Below are 16,776 nucleotides of genomic sequence, written 5' to 3'. Positions count from 1 at the left end.
ACATCACCTTGCCGACAAAGGTCCGTATAGTTAAAGCTATGGTTTTCCCAGTAGTGATGTATGGAAGTGAGAGCTGGACCATAAAGAAGGCTGATCGCCGAAGAATTGATGCTTTTGAATTATGGTGCTGGAGGAGACTCTTGAGAGTCCCATGGACTGCAAGAAGATCAAACCTATCCATTCTGAAGGAAATCAGCCCTGAGTGCTCACCGGAAGGACAGATCCTGAAGCTGAGGCTCCAATACTTTGGCCATCTCATGAGAAGAGAAGACTCCCTGGAAAAGACCCTGATGTTGGGAAAGATGGAGGGCACTAGGAGAAGGGGACGACAGAGGACAAGATGGTTGGATAGTGTTCTTGAAGCTACGAACATGAGTTTGAACAAACTGCAGGAGGCAGTGCAAGACAGGAGTGCCTGGCGTGCTATGGTCCATGGGGTCACGAAGAGTCGGACACGACTAAACGACTAAACAACAACAATATCCCACCTTCCCTCCAAGTTGCTCAAGGCAGAGTCCTCCCCCCTCCTTGGTTTAATTTCTGCATAAGCTTTGGGCAAGCGAATCAGGATGAATGCTCAGTAAATGGGTCGTACGGGGTGGCCCACAAAGTCTGGTGCTTTGCTGGTATTGGGACTTTGTTTGTGCTACAGCAAAAGAACTTGAACGCGTTTTAAATGGACAAATGTCAAGGTCTGGCCTGCACTTGAATTCCTCCTGCAAAATACTGGCAGCCTGGAGGCAACCTTGTTATAAGCCGTTTCCTATTCCCCTAGTTTCTGCCTACCAGTCAACTGCCCTCCTTTCTCCCGTAGCAGTCAGGGAAACGATTTATCAATCATGCTTTCTGCCGGTGTCCCAGCAAATCCTGATTTCTCCAAGCGGGAAGAGGCCACTCTAGAGGAACTCACCTGGCACCCGAGCAAAAGGCGCTCATTTTATGGTCAGGCATTCTGGCAGGAGATGGCTGGCTTGTGCCAGAGCCGCTGACCAAAAAAACGAGCACCCTGATTTGGATCCTCCGAGTGTTGGAGGATCTGGTTTCTGGTGGCATCCCTGTGCCCAGTGATGAAGCTACATTTCTGGTGCCCTGAAGCCTGAACTGTTATGGGGGAAGGGCAATGAGATCTGGGTAAGCACTGTTATCTTCTTCAAGGGGGTTGTTGTTCCACGACAGATCGCCACAAATGAAGCTGTTGGGAAAAGAATGGTCTTTTGGGGTTTGGAGGCTGATGGCACTCTGCCCTGTTTCTCCAGAACATCTGAATCAGGAGAGGTTGTGCAACCCCTGGGTTCTTGCCTGCGTGAAATGTCAATAGGAGTATAGCATCTAGATCAAGGCAAGTAATAGTACCACTGTATTTCGCTCTGGTCAGACCTCACCTGGAGTACTGTGGCCAGTTCTGGGCACCACAGTTCAAGAAGGATACTGACAAGCTGGAACGTGTCCAGAGGAGGGCAACCAAAATGGTCAAAGGCCTGGAAACGATGCCTTATCAGGAACGGCTTAGGGAGCTGGGTATGTTTAGCCTGGAGAAGAGAAGGTTAAGGGGTGATATGATAGCCATGTTCAAATATATCAAAGGATGTCATATAGAGGAGGGAGAAAGGTTGTTTTCTGCTGCTCCAGAGAAGCGGACACGGAGCAATGGATTCAAACTACAAGAAAGAAGATTCCACCTAAACATTAGGAAGAACTTCCTGACAGTAAGAGCTGTTGGGCAGTGGAATTTGCTACCAAGGAGTGTGGTGGAGTCTCCTTCTTTGGAGGTCTTTAAGCAGAGGCTTGACAGGCATATGTCAAGAATGCTTTGATGGTGTTTCCTGCTTGGCAGGGGGTTGGACTGGATGGCCCTTGTGGTCTCTTCCAACTCTATGATTCTATGATTCTATGATTCAAAACAGATGAGGGCAAACGAGCTGAACTTGAATCCTGGCAAGACGGAGGATTTGAGGACGAGTAGCTCCCAGGTCCAAGAAACTGATTCTGCCTGCCCAGGATGGGGTTGCTCTCCCCAGCAAGGAGCAGGTTCACAGTCTGGGGGTGTGTCTGGATCCAGCACTACATGCATTGGATACATCAAGACTGGATTACTGCAATGCACTCTATGTTGGGCTTCCCTGGGGCTGGATCCGGAAGCTGCAGTGAGTGCAGAATGCTGCAGCACAATTGCCGACTGGAGTGGGCGCCTGCCAGCGCCTGCCAGAACCAGGCAGAGGGCCTTCTCGGTGGTGGCACCCACCCTGTGGAATGCTCTCCCATCAAGGAAATAAACAACTACCTGTATCTGACTTTTTGAAGACAGCCCTGTATATTATTATTATTATTATTATTATTATTATTATTATTATTATTATGTTGGGAGCTGCCCAGAGTGGCTGGGGAAACCCAGCCAGATGGGTGGGGTATAAATAATAAAAATTATTATTATTATTATTATTATTATTATTATTATTATTATTATTATGTTGGGAGCTGCCCAGAGTGGCTCGGGAAACCCAGCCAGATGGGTGGGGTATAAATAATATAAAATATTATTAGTATTACTACTACTACTACTACTACTATCTGGGAATTTCAGGCCCTTCCCCTCACCTGCCATTGCTCCATGCTCAGGTGGGCCCCATCCTTCCCTCGCCAGTGCCTGAACTTGGGTGTCAGTGGCTCCAGGGGGTTCTTTTGCCTTGTGAGGGACAGAGCAGAACCTTCTGGAACAGAACATCGTGAGACTTCTCAGGGTCAGTGCAAATGGCAAGAGGCGGCCAGGAAGGCAAAGACCCCATGCCTCCTCTTAGGGCCTCCATTCTGATGGGACAGCGCCTGCAGCTTTTCTTTACCAATTCATGAAAATTCTACTCTGCTTTCCTAAGACCATAGGAAGAGTCCTGATGGATCAGGAATATGGCCCATTGTCATGGGCTGGTTGGACACAGAGAGGAATAGTGGGAGGCACCGGCTGGGGAGCCCCCAAGGGAAGAAAGCTCAAAGCCTGGGGAGTGGTGGTGGGGGGTGTCAATGAGGGAGAAGAGGGAGGAGATGGGGAGGAGGAGGTGTGCGGTGTGGGGTGTGATCCATGAAGAAGAGTTTGGATTTGATATCCCGCTTTATCACTACCCGAAGGAATCTCCTTTCCCTTCCTCTCCCACAACAAACACTCTGTGAGGTGTGTGGGGCTGAGAGACTTCAGAGAAGTGTGACTAGCCCAAGGTCACCCAGCAGCTGCATGTGGAGGAGCGGAGACACGAACCCGGCTCCCCAGATTACGAGTCTACCGCTCTTAACCACTACACCACACTGGCTCTCTCATGAGAGGCAGTCAAGTACAACCTTCACTGTAATGCTGGAGAAGACATGCAAGGGGATGTTTGGTCCAGCCAGTCGAAACGTCCTGTTCCTCCTGGCTGGAGCATCCTTCCTTTTGCATGTGACCAGAGGTGGGCATGGCCTTACCTGGCCAGGGAACAAAAGGATGAGTCACGCAGCACTCCCTCCCTCCTTTTCCATCTTCCTTTCTTCCTGTGAACTGCTAGACTGCTAACTGCAGTCATTAGAAAATGACCTTAAAGACCAACTAAGTTTTAATTTTGGTATGAGCTTTCATGTGCATACACACTTCATCAGATACACTGAAAAACATCATTAGGTCAACCCACATATGGGGTAAACCTGTTTGTCTATGTTTGAAACCTTAAGCCTTGAGCCTGCCTGCAGGGATCACACTGTGCTCTGCCTGATCGCGAGTAAACTTTCTTTTTGTTACTTATGAATAAGACTGTGGTGTCTTTATTCTTTTAGGAGGGATTCAAAGGGTCTTACCAGGAAAATATTAGAACACATTTCAATCTGGGCAAGCCAGATTGAATGGCGTATTTTCTTAAGAAACTCACAGGAGTTTGCAACCAGAGTGGCTGGGGGAACCCGGCCAGATGGGCGGGGTATAAATAAATTATTATTATTATTTATTATTATTATTATTATTATTATTATTATTTCTGCTGTGCATGTAAAAAGGGGAATGTAAACTCTGCTAAGGAAAGGAACTTGCTAGCGCAAGTTTGGAAGGATACTAATAAACAATATAGGTATCTTCTCCTGCCACCCTGAAAATTCCCACATCAGAAGCTGAAGGGGTAACAGGGCTTAGTGAGCAGGGAGAGTTTGTGACAGAGAGAAGTCCAGACTCGGAGGCAGAAGTGGAAGCAGGAGGAGAGAGAGGCCAGGAGGCAGAAATGAGTCTGTTGGAGAAGAGGCATGGGTGTCTCCCCCCCCCCCACTGCAACAACTCCCCTCCCCGCTGGTCTCCCAGGACCGGAAGAGGCAAGAAGAGGGTGGGGAGAAGTTCACTTCCTGCAGGCATAGTCTCCAATAATTTGGGGAAAAGCCTGGAGGGCAAGGGGACTTAGACGGCTGTGCGGAGAAAAAGCAGACGCAGGAATCCACAACAGAATGAAAAGCTTGCTTGTAAAGGAAAGTTTTCCGTGGCCAATGACAGCCAAAGAAAGAGGAAAGGAAAGCTAACCTCTTGAGGCGGGGAGTTCCACACCTGAAGTGTCTCGAGTCCCTTGCTGCCTCCAGCTGAACCTCAGGAGAACTGTGAGGCAGGGTCTCAAGAGGGTCTCTGCAGCTGATCTGAGAGGGTGGGCAGATTCCCAGAGGCAATCCTTCAAGTAACTTTGAGACATTCCCTTAGTATTAAGAAGCAGGTGATTTGAGGGCTTTCTATGAAGTTCCCGTCAGGCTCCAGAGGCTGTTGCAGAAGTTGGCCTAAGAAAGGAAGTTGTTTGAAGCCATCCCTCCTTCCTCTGGTCTATCTGCAGACCTAGAATTATCACACGGTGTCAGAAATGCAGGCTGAGGAGTGCACCAAATCAGCCGGAAGTGCTTTTCTGGCTAGAAGCTGAAGATAAGAAGCTGTGGGAGCCACACCCAGAGAAGCACAAAAGCCTGTCCATGGGCTTCTCAACGGGACTTGTGGAAATGTTGCAACCACTGTCCAGCCTGCAGTCATCAGGGGGTGGTGCAGATAACTGGAAAAGGTCTAGCCAGAGGAAGCTATGGACTGTACTTGGCAGCAATAGGTGCGAAGGGGGAAATGGTGTGGTAAATTCATCCATTTTTCTACTTGTGTTACAGGTCCCCGGTGCCAGGCTAAATCCACCCAGTCTGAGCTTGAGGGGCAGGTCTAGCATCCTGGACCAGGCTTCGCAGATGGTGTTCTGGGGAACAGATCTCTTTCAGAGAACTCTCAAGACAACCTTATAATAATTCCTGGTTTGCTTGCGCAAAGCTTACACAGAGGTTAGATCCATAGCTGCCAAGTCTCCCGTATTCCCTGGGAAACCCCCGTTTTTCCAGCTGTTCCCAGCTGGGGGAAAACGGATTGTTTTGTTTTTTTCCCAGTTTATTCTGGCGCGGCGGTCATTTTGGAACTGGGCGGAGCATGCTCAGAAGCGACTTTTGGTGCTGCTTTGCCCAGTTCCAAAATGGCTGCAGCGCGACTTCTGGTGCGGCGGCCATTTTGGAACAGGGCAGAGCAGCATCAAAAGTAGCTTCTGAGCATGCTCCGCCCAGTTCCAAAATGGTGGCAGCGCTACTTCCGGACCAGTCCCTTATTTCTCAGGCCAGAACTTGGCAGCTATGGTTAGATCACATCTGGATAGATCACCAACTTGGATAGCTTTTTTTTAAAACGGCTCCTAGTCATGACAATTGCATGCTCTGAATGAATGAATGAATGATTTTTTTTTAAGGGGAACTATAAGGGGAAGAGAGTATAGGGAACCTCCCCCTCTTATCAGGAGCAGCTCCTCCCCAAGCAGCGATAGAAGGGGCCTGAAGGGGCTAGTCAGGAAGCAGAGAGAGAGTGCCAGGTCTCTGGTAGCATGGGAGAGCCCCTGCTCCACAGGCGGGAAGAGAGAGGGGCGGAAAGGGGGGAAAGGGAAAGGAAGGAGCGTAGACCCTTTCTCCCGGCACCGGATTTACGGAGGAGGAGAAAGGGGAGGAGATTCACTGTCCCGAGGCTATTATGTTGCTCGAAATCGCGCAAAGGGGCAGTGCCGGATTCTGGATCGGAATGAGCAGACATGTTTCCCACACCTCGTTACACTGTAAATAGAGTGCACCAATAAAGACTGTTAAAAGACAAGCATGTGGAAGGTCGTTACTCTGGAGTAGTTGCAATAACCCCTGACAACAGCCAAACAGCCAGCATACTAAAACCAGAATTTCTGCATAGTTCTTTACAAAAATGATAGAAATGATCAGAGTGGAATTTAACCATCAATATACTAATTAAATAGACTTAAAATGTGTATCCAAGGAAATAAGAACTTTTTTAAAAGGCTCTCTCAAGGGCTGCTAGTCACGACAGCTGCATGCTCTGTGCAGGATCATAAGCACACCATCAGAGCCTGCTGATTGACAACTGTGAGAAAGACACTTCCTGGAGGCCTGCTCTGTGATCCACAGGCTCCCCTTCTTGCCTGCTCCTACGGGGAGACCTGCTTGCTCTCAGAAATGGGAAGGTTGTTGCAAGGAGGTTCTGTTTGCAAGGAGGCGTTGGGTTTTTTTTAAGTGCCAGGGCACCAGCGTCAGAGAAACACGGCATGCCCTGGCACGGCCTCTCCTTGGCTGAGCAAACAGAGATAAGGCCATCCTGGTGAGGGGGAAAGGTCCTTGGCTGAGCAGCCGCTGGCTCAGTCGCTGCTATTCTGGGATAGCTCCCTTATCCCAGGGGCTACGTTTACTGGGGAAGGGGGAAAACCTGTACAGTACTCTCTGGACCCCACAAACTGCTGGGAAAACGTGAGCATTTGGAGCAAGGAGGGGATCCTTTCTTTGACCCGCTGGGGCCACATCCTTCTCTTCCCAACCCCACAAGCCAGCTTGGGCAGGTGGGTGGGGCAGCCCAGTTGTCCATCCTCTGACTTCATAATGACACCAGGTGACGGACGCCTGTCAGAGTCCCTCTTGCTTCTGAAACACCCCAAAACCACCTGGCTGTCAGGCATTAGGGAATCACAGAATCGTAGAACTGTAGAGTTGGGGGGGGCTGTGGATCATGCAGGAAGATGCAGCTGTCCCAGACGGGGATCAAACCTGCAACCTTGGCATTATCAGCACCACGCTCTACCCAACTGTGCTAGACAGGAAGGCGTTTAGCGACACTGTGCCTGTACCTCGAGAAGCAGGTGTTTCGTTTTTAAGGCTAAGACTGCCCTTGGGATCTCTTCCAGTCTACAGTCCTGTTATGTACTAAGCTGAATCATAGAACAATAGGATCCAGAATCAGCAGTCTGATTGGTCCGCAGGAGCCACCCAATCCAACTCCAGGTGGAAGTGAATCCGCAACCTGATTGACCTGCAGGAGCAGCCAATCAGGCTGCTGGCAGAAGTCAATCCACAAACTGATTGACCCACAGGTGTAACCCTGAAGTAGCCAATCAGGCAAAGCCCATTGTGTAAATAATGTATATAAGCAGATGGTTTTGGGGAAAGGGCATTCTTCTCTCCTCCTCCTTGATGACTATGAGCTGAATAAAGAGCATGAAATTCACTCTCGACTCCGAGTATATTTCAAGTCCTAAGGCTCTATCACCTGGAGGGAGGATCCTGCAGCAGACAAATCAGGGCACCTGGGGCAACAGCTGATGCAGCAAGCGTTTGTTGACCCCACCCCCACCCCCACCCCATCACCTGCCTTCCCTACACTTTGCTCCATTCCTCCCCGTCCAAACTCCAGAGAAAAGCAACTGAGGTTGCTGCCCTTTTTCCTGCTGCCGTGTGCCTCAACCAGGCAGAATTACAACGGGTGCAGCTTGCCCCTTGCGAATGCTGGGAAGAGCTTCTGCAGCGGAATTTCTGCCGGCCCTCCAAATGACCTTTTAAATTATTTTGCATTGCAGAGGGCTGGACTAGATGTCCTTTGGGGGGGTTCCCTTTCAACTCTACAGTTCTGGGATTCGATGAACAGTGGGTGGAAATGGAATTGTAGGGGGTACGTGAGCGAGAGAGGGAGAAAGAAAGGGAGGGGTGACTGACTCATGTAAATATTGTTGTTGTTGTTTAGTCGTGTCCGACTCTTCGTGACCCTATATGTAAATATAGTTAAGGTAATTTACTGAGACAGTTTTTAGGGGGGGGGGAATCCTTCCAGTAGCACCTTAGAGACCAACTAAGTTTGTCATAGGTTTGTCATAGGTATGAGCTTTCGTGTGCATGCACAATAGCTCATACCTATGAGCTATGTGTGTGAGAGCTGGACCATCAAGAAGGCTGATCGCTGAAGAATTGATGCTTTTGAATTATGGTGCTGGAGGAGACTCTTGAGAGTCCCATGGACTGCAAGAAGATCAAACCTATCCATTCTTAAGGAAATCAGCCCTGAGTGCTCCCTGGAAGGACAGATCGTGAAGCTGAGGCTCCAATACTTTGGACACCTCATGAGAAGAGAAGAATCCTTGGAAAAGACCCTGATGTTGGGAAAGATGGAGGGCACAAGGAGAAGGGGTCGACAGAGGACGAGATGGTTGGACAGTGTTCTCGAAGCTACGAACATGAGTTTGATGAAACTGCGGGAGGCAGTGCAAGACAGGAGTGCCTGGGGTGCTATGGTCCATGGGGTCACGAAGAGTCGGACACGACTAAACAACTAAACAACAACAACAAGGTGCTACTGGAAGGATTTTTTTTATTTTGTTTTGACTACGTCAGACCAACACGGCTACCTACCTGTAACTAGTTTTTAGGAAGGCCCCATATTCAGAGTTACCTGTTGAGCCATCTAGAAGTCTTCCTGGTTGGCCAGTGACCCCTCGCTGACTCGCCCAGGTCATCAGCATTTGGCGCCAGTTCCACTGTTCCCTTCCCTCGGGAGTTCTCAAGGTGAGCAGTAATGTCCCCTTGGGGGCTGTGATGGAGTTACTTGGGGGTGCTAAGAGTTGAGGGGGCGGCAGGAGGTGCGAATAACCATCAGACCGTGGAAATATGGGGTCCCGGAGCAACTTCACTGATTTAATTGAATTAATTAAAGGAAATAGTTTTAGTTGGATATTGAATCATAGAATCATAGAGTTGGAAGAGACCACGAGGGCCATCCAGTCCAACCCCCTGCTGAGCAGGAAACACCATCAAAGCATTCTTGACAGATGGCTGTCAAGCCTCTGCTTAAAGACCTCCAAAGAAGGAGACTCCACCACACTTCTTGGCAGCAAATTCCACTGTCGAACAGCTCTTACTGTCAGGAGGTTCTTGCTAATGTTTAGGTGGAATCTTCTTTCTTGTAGCTTGAATCCATTGCTCCGTGTCCGCTTCTCTGGAGCAGCAGAAAACAACCTTTCTCCCTCCTCTATATGACATCCTTTTATATATTTGAACATGGCTATCATATCACCCCTTAACCTTCTCTTCTCCAGGCTAAACATACTCCAGGCTAAACATTGAATGACTGTGCAATTGATTGCTATGGAGACCACAGGGACTGGGAGGAGATAATGAGAGCCATCTTCAAATATATGAACAGCTGTCACAGGGAAGATGGAGCAAGCTTGTTTTCTCCTGCTCCGAACGGTAGGACTCGAACCCATGGCTTCAAGTCAAAGGAAAGGAGATTCCGACTAAACATTTGGAAAAGCTTTCTGACTGTAAGAGCTGTTTGAGAGTGGAACAGTCTCCTTCAGATTCAGACTCTCCTTCCCGGGAGGTTTTTAAGCAGAGGTTGGATGGACATCTGTCAGGGATGCTTTTGGGGAGGTGGCCAAAAAAATCTGGGAACTGCACAGAGAGTGCTCACCTAATTGCAGAGTAATTTACTCATCTGAGAACAATCAACCAGTAAACAGAGACAGGAGGCTTAAATTATTGCCATTTCACCCAGTTTCTTTTCAGGTACCATATGTCCCTAGAGGCATGGAACGAGGCGTTATAAGGCAAGCGTCCTCACTGGGTGCCTGTGTCTCTCTCTTGAGCAACGAAGGTGATTAGCGGACTCATTTAATTAATGCCCTTGTTTTAAATTGGTTTTAATGCGCTGACCCGCCGGGGGACCTTGGGGTGAAGGGCGGGTAATAAACAAACAAACAAACAAACAAACAAACAAACAAATTAAGAATAATACGGATAATTAATTTGACTGCACCCAACGAGATCAATGGCCTCTTGCAGGCAGATTACTGCCCACCCCCTTCTCCTTTACCAGCAACATCCAGGTCGCAAAACACAAGCAGCACCCAGAACCTCCATGCCCGCATTTTACTTTTATGTGGGTCATTTATGCCTCATCCACAAAAGATACGAATTGTAGAGTTGGAAGGGACCTCGAGGGTCATCCAGACCAACCCCCTGCAATGCAGGAGTATTCAGCTGCCCCATTCAGGGATTGAACCTGCAACCTTGGCGTTATCAGGACCAAGCTCTAGCTAGCTGAGCTATCGGGGGCATCCCACCAGATGGGGCAAAGCAGGATCAAGGGCAGAGCCGAGCCAGGTGGGTCTTGGCAACCCCACTCCCTCAGAGCTGGCTGGGTGTGCCTGAGTCTCATCCTGTACCCAGTCCTGCAGTTGGAGAATTCACCATTCATTTTGCAATAGGACTGCTCCATGCAGTATTTGATTTTATTCTATTCCTGCAATGCAGGGGGTTGGACTAGATGACTCCTGGGATCCCTCCCAACTCTACAATTCTACGATTCTATTATTCTCCTACATTTATATTCTCACTTTCCTCTGGTGATTTTTATCATATGTGGTGGGCGTGCAAAAAAATTAAAAGATTTTGGGAAATGATATATAATGAATTGAAAAAGATTCTTAAATACACTTTTCCAAAAAAACCTGAAGCTTTTCTATTAGGACTTATAGGACAAGAGATTGTGAGAGAAGATCAAGTATTATTTATGTATGCGACAACCGCGGCTAGGACTTTATTAGCCCAAAAATTGAAGAGTGGAAGACAAAAATTATGGATTATGCGGAATTAGCAAGACTGACTAGCAGGATCCGAAACCAGGGAGAGTCAAAGTTCCAGAAGGATTGGAGTAAATTTGTGGACTACTGTATACGGAAAAGAACTGTAGAAGTTTAAAGACGCAGGACTGAAATAAATCCTACGAATTGACTTTAGATACTGTAGATGGAATAAAGAAACTGTAAGACAGGAATGGACCAAAAAACCGACTGGGGGGAGGGAGGGAAGTCAAAGCTCGGCAGAGCTAAGAAATTGTAACAATTGAGAAGATGTTTAGAAAAAAAAAATTTGTGTGTTTATTATGTTTATGTGATGTTGTGTTTGTTGGTGGTGGTTTTGTTATTGTTTAAATGTGTTTAATTGGAAAATTTAATAAAATGTCTTTTAATATATATATATATATATATTCTCACTTTCCTCCAAGGACCTCAAGGCAGCTACTCGCCGTTTTTCTTCTCTCTCCCCCTGCCACCCAGTGGAAATGGGTGGGCATAGAGCAGCCATACAACAATGGCAAGGGATTTTCTCTTTGGCCTCTAGCGGAGAAATGTTGCCCTGGGCAGCCTTCTCCAGTCCCAGCCCAGGGAATGAGCCAAAACGGGTGGCTACAAATTTAATGCATAAAATAAAATGCCTCTCCACCTCCACAGGAGAGCAGCGCAGCTCTGTTCTCCTTGAAAGGCAGGCGCCTCTCACCTCCAGAGAAACCCAAAAGGCCACACCTGGGCAGGGCCACACAGCCCCATGGGCTGGGAGCACAGGAGACCCCCAAGATCTCCAGGCACCCCACCTGGCTAGCACAGAGCCCCTCGCAGGAAGGGGCTACGGGCACAGTCCTGGCAGGCATGTCCAAAGTCCGTTTCAGGGGCTTAATCCGGCCCGCCGGTCGGTTTAATCTGGCCCCTGTGGCAGTTTATTTCCTGGGGTAAAATCCAAAAAAAAAAACCTCAACAACTTCAATCCTAAAAAAAGGTTAACAACTTTGGTCGGCCCTCACGGCCCTTCACTTCATCAAATCTGGCCCTCTTTGAAAAAAGTTTGGACACCACTGCAGGAAGCGATGGCATTTCTGAAGGTGTCTTTTGCTCAAGGACTCCTGGAAAGCCACAGAAGATGGCCAGGGTGCCCCCTGGCTCTGGCTGCTGCCCCCGGATGGCTAGAACCAGCGGCTCCCAAACTTTTTCAGGGCCCCACCCCCTCGGTTCCATCAACGCATCTCTGGTGCCTCCTATCCTATAAAAAGAATTGTTCAGAAGAGTGATTTGCAGCACGACCCACTAAGGCAAATAACGACAGAGGAAGGTTCAAAGCAGGAACAATGAATTGCGCACTGCTTGTTTTCTCCTGCTCTGGAGGGGAGGGCCCGATTCAATGCATTCCAATTTCCGGGAAGGAGATTCCGACTGAACATCAGGAAGAAATTTCAAACGGCAAGAGCTGTCCAACAGTGGAACCTGGGAAAGTTGTGGGCACTCCTGCATCTTTTATACAGAGGCGAATGGCCAGCTGTCTGGGGTTGAATCATAGAATTGTAGAGTTGGAAGAGACCACAAGGGCCATTCAGTCCAACCCCCTGTCAAGCAGGAAACACCATCAAAGCATTCCTGACATATGCCTGTCAAGCCTCCGCTTAAAGACCTCCAAAGAAGGAGACTCCACCACACTCCTTGGTAGCAAATTCCACTGCCGAACAGCTCTTACTGTCAGGAAGTTCTTCCTAATGTTTAGGTGGAATCTTCTTTCTTGTTGTTTGAATCCATTGCTCCGTGTTCGCTTCTCTGGAGCAGCAGAAAACCACCTTTCTCCCTCCTCCATATGACATCCTTTTATATATTTGAACATGGCTATCATATCACCCCTTAACCTTCTCTTCTCCAGGCTAAACATACCCAGCTCCCTAAGCCGTTCCTCATAAGGCATCATTTCCAGGCCTTTGACCATTTTGGTTGCCCTCTTCTGGACACGTTCCAGCTTGTCAATATTCTTCTTGAACTGTGGTGCCCAGAACTGGACACAGTACTCCAGGTGAGGTCTGACCAGAGCAGAATACAGTGGTTCTTCAGCTGTGTCCCCTGCATTGCAGGGGGTTGGACTAGATGACCCCTTGGGGTCCCTTTCATCCCTACAATGCCATTATTTATTCAAAATCCAGTTAAGGCTATTGAGTTGAATCGATTCAAGAAAACTGATGATCCAGATTTTCAAAGGCCGAGAGTAATTTACAGCTCCTGTGCCCACCCCCCTGCTGCCCCCTTGCCCCCCCTAGATAACCCCACCCTCCTGCAGGGGGGCTCTACCACCCACTTTGGGATCCCCTTGCTTGGAATATGTATGGGCCTCTGAATATTTCGTTGTGCAGCCCCTGGCAAATGCAAGGGTGGACCAAAGAATATCTCTGCTGTCCTGAGCAAGTCTGACGCTGGCAGTCAAAGAAAGTTAGTCGTGGCATTGCCCCCTCCCTCCTCTGCCCTGCCTTACCTGTGCCAGGCTGCAGAGGGTGCTGTTGGGCACTGCCCCCCAGACCTACTGCCTCTTCTTCCTTCTCCTCCTCTGTCACTCGCTCTCTTCCTGACAGCAGCCTCTCCTGGGCTCCTTCGCTGTCCCAGGCAGGCGTCCTCTTGGCAGCTCCCCTCCTCCAGCCAAGCTCCCCCTCCCTCCCTCCCAGGCAGCCGGACAGGCTGGTCTGACCTTTGCCAGAGCAGCTGCCTCCAGGGCCAGCCCCCAAGCGGATCAGCCACTAAATTTAAATCCTGCCGGCTGCCTGCAGTGCACCCGGCCACCCTCGGACTAAAGGGAGGTAGCCACCCTCCTAGGAGAGACCCACAACTCTCCAGGCCCCAGTTCCCTAGAGGGCAAGCAGGTATGCACACACACAAACACACACACAACCCTCAGGATTCCTCTCTCTCTTACACTCCGACCTTGTTTTCAGTGACAGAGCTCAGCCTGGGAAGCATGAGTGCGCTGTGCATGTGCAGAGTGCTATTTGCTCGCAACAGATTCAGGGGCGGCTGTCCAGAGTCCCATTTATTTGTTGGCTTGGTTTACATTCTCCAGCAAAGAAAAAGGAAGCTTTCTGGGCTACTCGCAGATAAGACAGAGAGCAACCAGAATCACACACACACACGGAACCTATAATTTTTAGGTTACCAACCTGGGAAAGTAACCCAACTAAGGGAAGGAAAGCTCTGGTGCTAAACCTCTGCTACCTTGTGCCTATATTTATTTGTGAAAAGGGTTCCAGGTGTAAACCCCAAGAAAAAACCCGCATCTGCTGCCTTGCGGAACATCTTCAGGAGAAGAAAAGGCTCAGGAGTGAACCCTACACAGATCTGGACTCCCTAAAGTGGTTGGATGGCGTCTTGTGTGCCTCCTTCCGGCAACTCACCTGGAGTACTGTGTCCAGTTCTGGGCACCACAGTTCAAGAAGAATACTGACAAGCTGGAACGTGTCCAGAAGAGGGCAACCAAAATGGTCAAAGGCCTGGAAACGATGCCTTATGAGGAACGGCTTAGGGAGCTGGATATGTTTAGCCTGGAGAAGAGAAGGTTAAGGGGTGATATGATAGCCATGTTCAAATATATAAAAGGATGCCATATAGTGGAGGAGAAAGGTTGTTTTCTGCTGCTCCAGAGAAGCGGACACGGAGCAATGGATTCAAACTACAAGAAAGAAGATTCCACCTAAACATTAGGAAGAACTTCCTGACAGTAAGAGCTGTTTGGCAGTGGAACTTGCTGCCAAGGAGTGTGGTGGAGTCTCCTTCTTTGGAGGTCTTTAAGCAGAGGCTTGACAGCCATCTGTCAGGAATGCTTTGATGGTGTTTCCTGCTTGGCAGGGGGTTGGACTGGATGGCCCTTGTGGTCTCTTCCAACTCTACGATTCTATGATTCTATGAACTCCTGCTGCCAAGCTGGTGCCAAATGTATTGCTTTGCATTCCTTCGGACCCCATCCGTGAGGCCGAGAGGGGGGGGGTCTTATCAGGACCTCCAGACCCACTGCCCAGTTTGCGCCCCACGGAGTCACTTTGGTGCTAACGCAGCATAAACAAGTTACCGTTTTTTGCAGCCACAGCAGGCGCTGGGATTCTCCAGTGCTTTGACTTCACCGCCAGAAGCACACTCCATTGTCTCTCGAGACAGGCGGCTGCGAACAACAACAACCAAAGACTGTTGGGCTGAAGCAAAATAAAAAAATTCCTTCAGTAGCACCTTAAAGACCAACTAAGTTTTTATTTTGGTATGAGCTTTCGTGTGCATGCACACTTCTTCAGATACACTAGAAACAGAAGCAACCAGACCTTCATATATATATTCAGAGGGTGGGGGTGGCGTTGATGGGAATGGGTGATGGGCTGTAAGAGTGGTAAACCTGTTGATGGCTGTTAACGACTGCTGATTACTGCAATAGGTCCTGCAGGGAAAAAACAAGGGCTGAGGCTAAAGAAAGCTTGATCATGCATAATGAGATAAGAATCCTATGTCTTTATTCATCCCAGGTGGCTCCGTGGTTTTAAGCTTGGTAATGATTTCCAATTCAGCAATTTCTCTTTCCAGTCTGTTCCTGAAAATTTTCTGTAATAAAACAGCTGCTTTGAGATCTTGTATAGAATGTCCTGGGAGATTGAAGTGTTCTCCTACTGGTTTTTCTGTTGGGCTGAAATATTTGTTCGACAACCCTCAAGCACCGACACTCTTACAGTCGATTGCGAATTCACAAAGGAGGGAATTGTCGCTCAACAGCTATTAGCCATGATTGCTATGCGGAACCTCCAGTGTCAGGGGCACTCTACCGCTGAACAGCAGTTGCTGTGGAGCAATAGCAGGAGCGTGGCGTGGGACTTGAGTCTGGCTTACGGGCTTCCCAAGAGGCATCTGGCTGGCCACTGCGGAGAGGGGAGGATGCCGATTCAGAATGGCCTTTGGTCTGATCCTGCTGCAGGGTTCTTTGATGCTCCTAGTTGGGGGTGAGGGTTTGTGGCTGCCAGGAATGCCCCACCGTGTCTTCAGCAAAAGGGTCTCCATGCCCCACTCCGAGTCCAGGAGAGGGCACATTTTCCCACCCACCCTCCCAGGATTATCTGCAGGTCACAAGCAGGAGGGAAGGAAGACAGGCGGAGACACAGAGGGAAGGTCAGCCGCTGGCTTGAAAGAGAAAATGTCCTTCGGGGTGGCTCAGATATCAGCAGCTGGTCAAGACATTCCTCCTGTCCTGCAGGAGCCTCTTTCTAGGCTTGCAAGGAGGGGTCGCAGAGAGAAAAGGGGGCAGCTCTTCCCCTCCCTCAGGATTTCGGCTGCTTATCAAGCCAAGGCCTTTCTTTGTTGTGGGATCATTCAAATGCTTTAGTCGGAGATTTTGAAGTGCAGGAGCTCATTGCGACAGCCCCCCAGATCTATGGTGCAAAGAAAGCTCTCCCCCCCCCCAATGCAGGCATCTGTGCTGATCCAATATTTGATGCACACAAACACGGCTTCGTTGAACTCTGACTTTCCATTGCAGAGGCTCTTCCTGGAAAACACAGAGAGCTTTGAGGAAGAAACAGAGAGTCTCTGGTCTGCTGAAATGCAACCTTTAGCTTGGGATTAGAAAGGCAAACAGCCTTGCCGAGATGTGTGACCATTTGAACTGCGAGGGCAGAGCGAGGCAAAGGCCTGCCAGCTCTCCTGGCCTTTCTGGTAAATGACGTTCTCGCCCCTGCCCTGGAAGAGGTCCCAGAGTTGGACTCCCACTTTCACCACCAGCCCTCCATTGCTCTGCACTGGATCGATCCACTTAGCACCTGGGGCTCTTGCAATTAAGTGCAAACTTCCG

The 16,776-nt window shown here is 49.1% G+C and overlaps 1 protein-coding gene across 4 annotated transcripts in view; it reads right to left on the bottom strand.

Annotated features, from left to right (window-relative positions):
- GPT (glutamic--pyruvic transaminase) overlaps positions 1-13,603 on the bottom strand; it is a 33,342-nt gene extending 19,739 nt beyond the window's left edge. The window contains exon 1 of one of the 4 annotated variants that reach the window (XM_088676123.1): positions 13,441-13,603. Coding sequence is in view for 1 of the 4 variants with exons in the window: in XM_060278208.2 (XP_060134191.2) it covers positions 211-254 (44 nt within the window). In the remaining 3 variants the exon portion in view is untranslated. Of the gene's footprint in view, positions 1-210; positions 307-4,519; positions 4,821-13,440 lie in introns of those variants that run through there. The other 3 variants (XM_060278210.2, XM_088676124.1, XM_060278208.2) reach the window with 3 other exon arrangements.
- Between the last annotated feature and the right edge of the window lie 3,173 nt (positions 13,604-16,776).

The sequence above is a fragment of the Zootoca vivipara genome, chromosome 8, assembly GCF_965207765.1.
Source record: "Zootoca vivipara chromosome 8, rZooViv2.hap1.1, whole genome shotgun sequence".
Lineage (NCBI taxonomy): Eukaryota > Metazoa > Chordata > Lepidosauria > Squamata > Lacertidae > Zootoca > Zootoca vivipara.
Note: the sequence above shows the minus strand (reverse complement) of the source record. Positions and strands in the feature narration are given on the sequence as shown.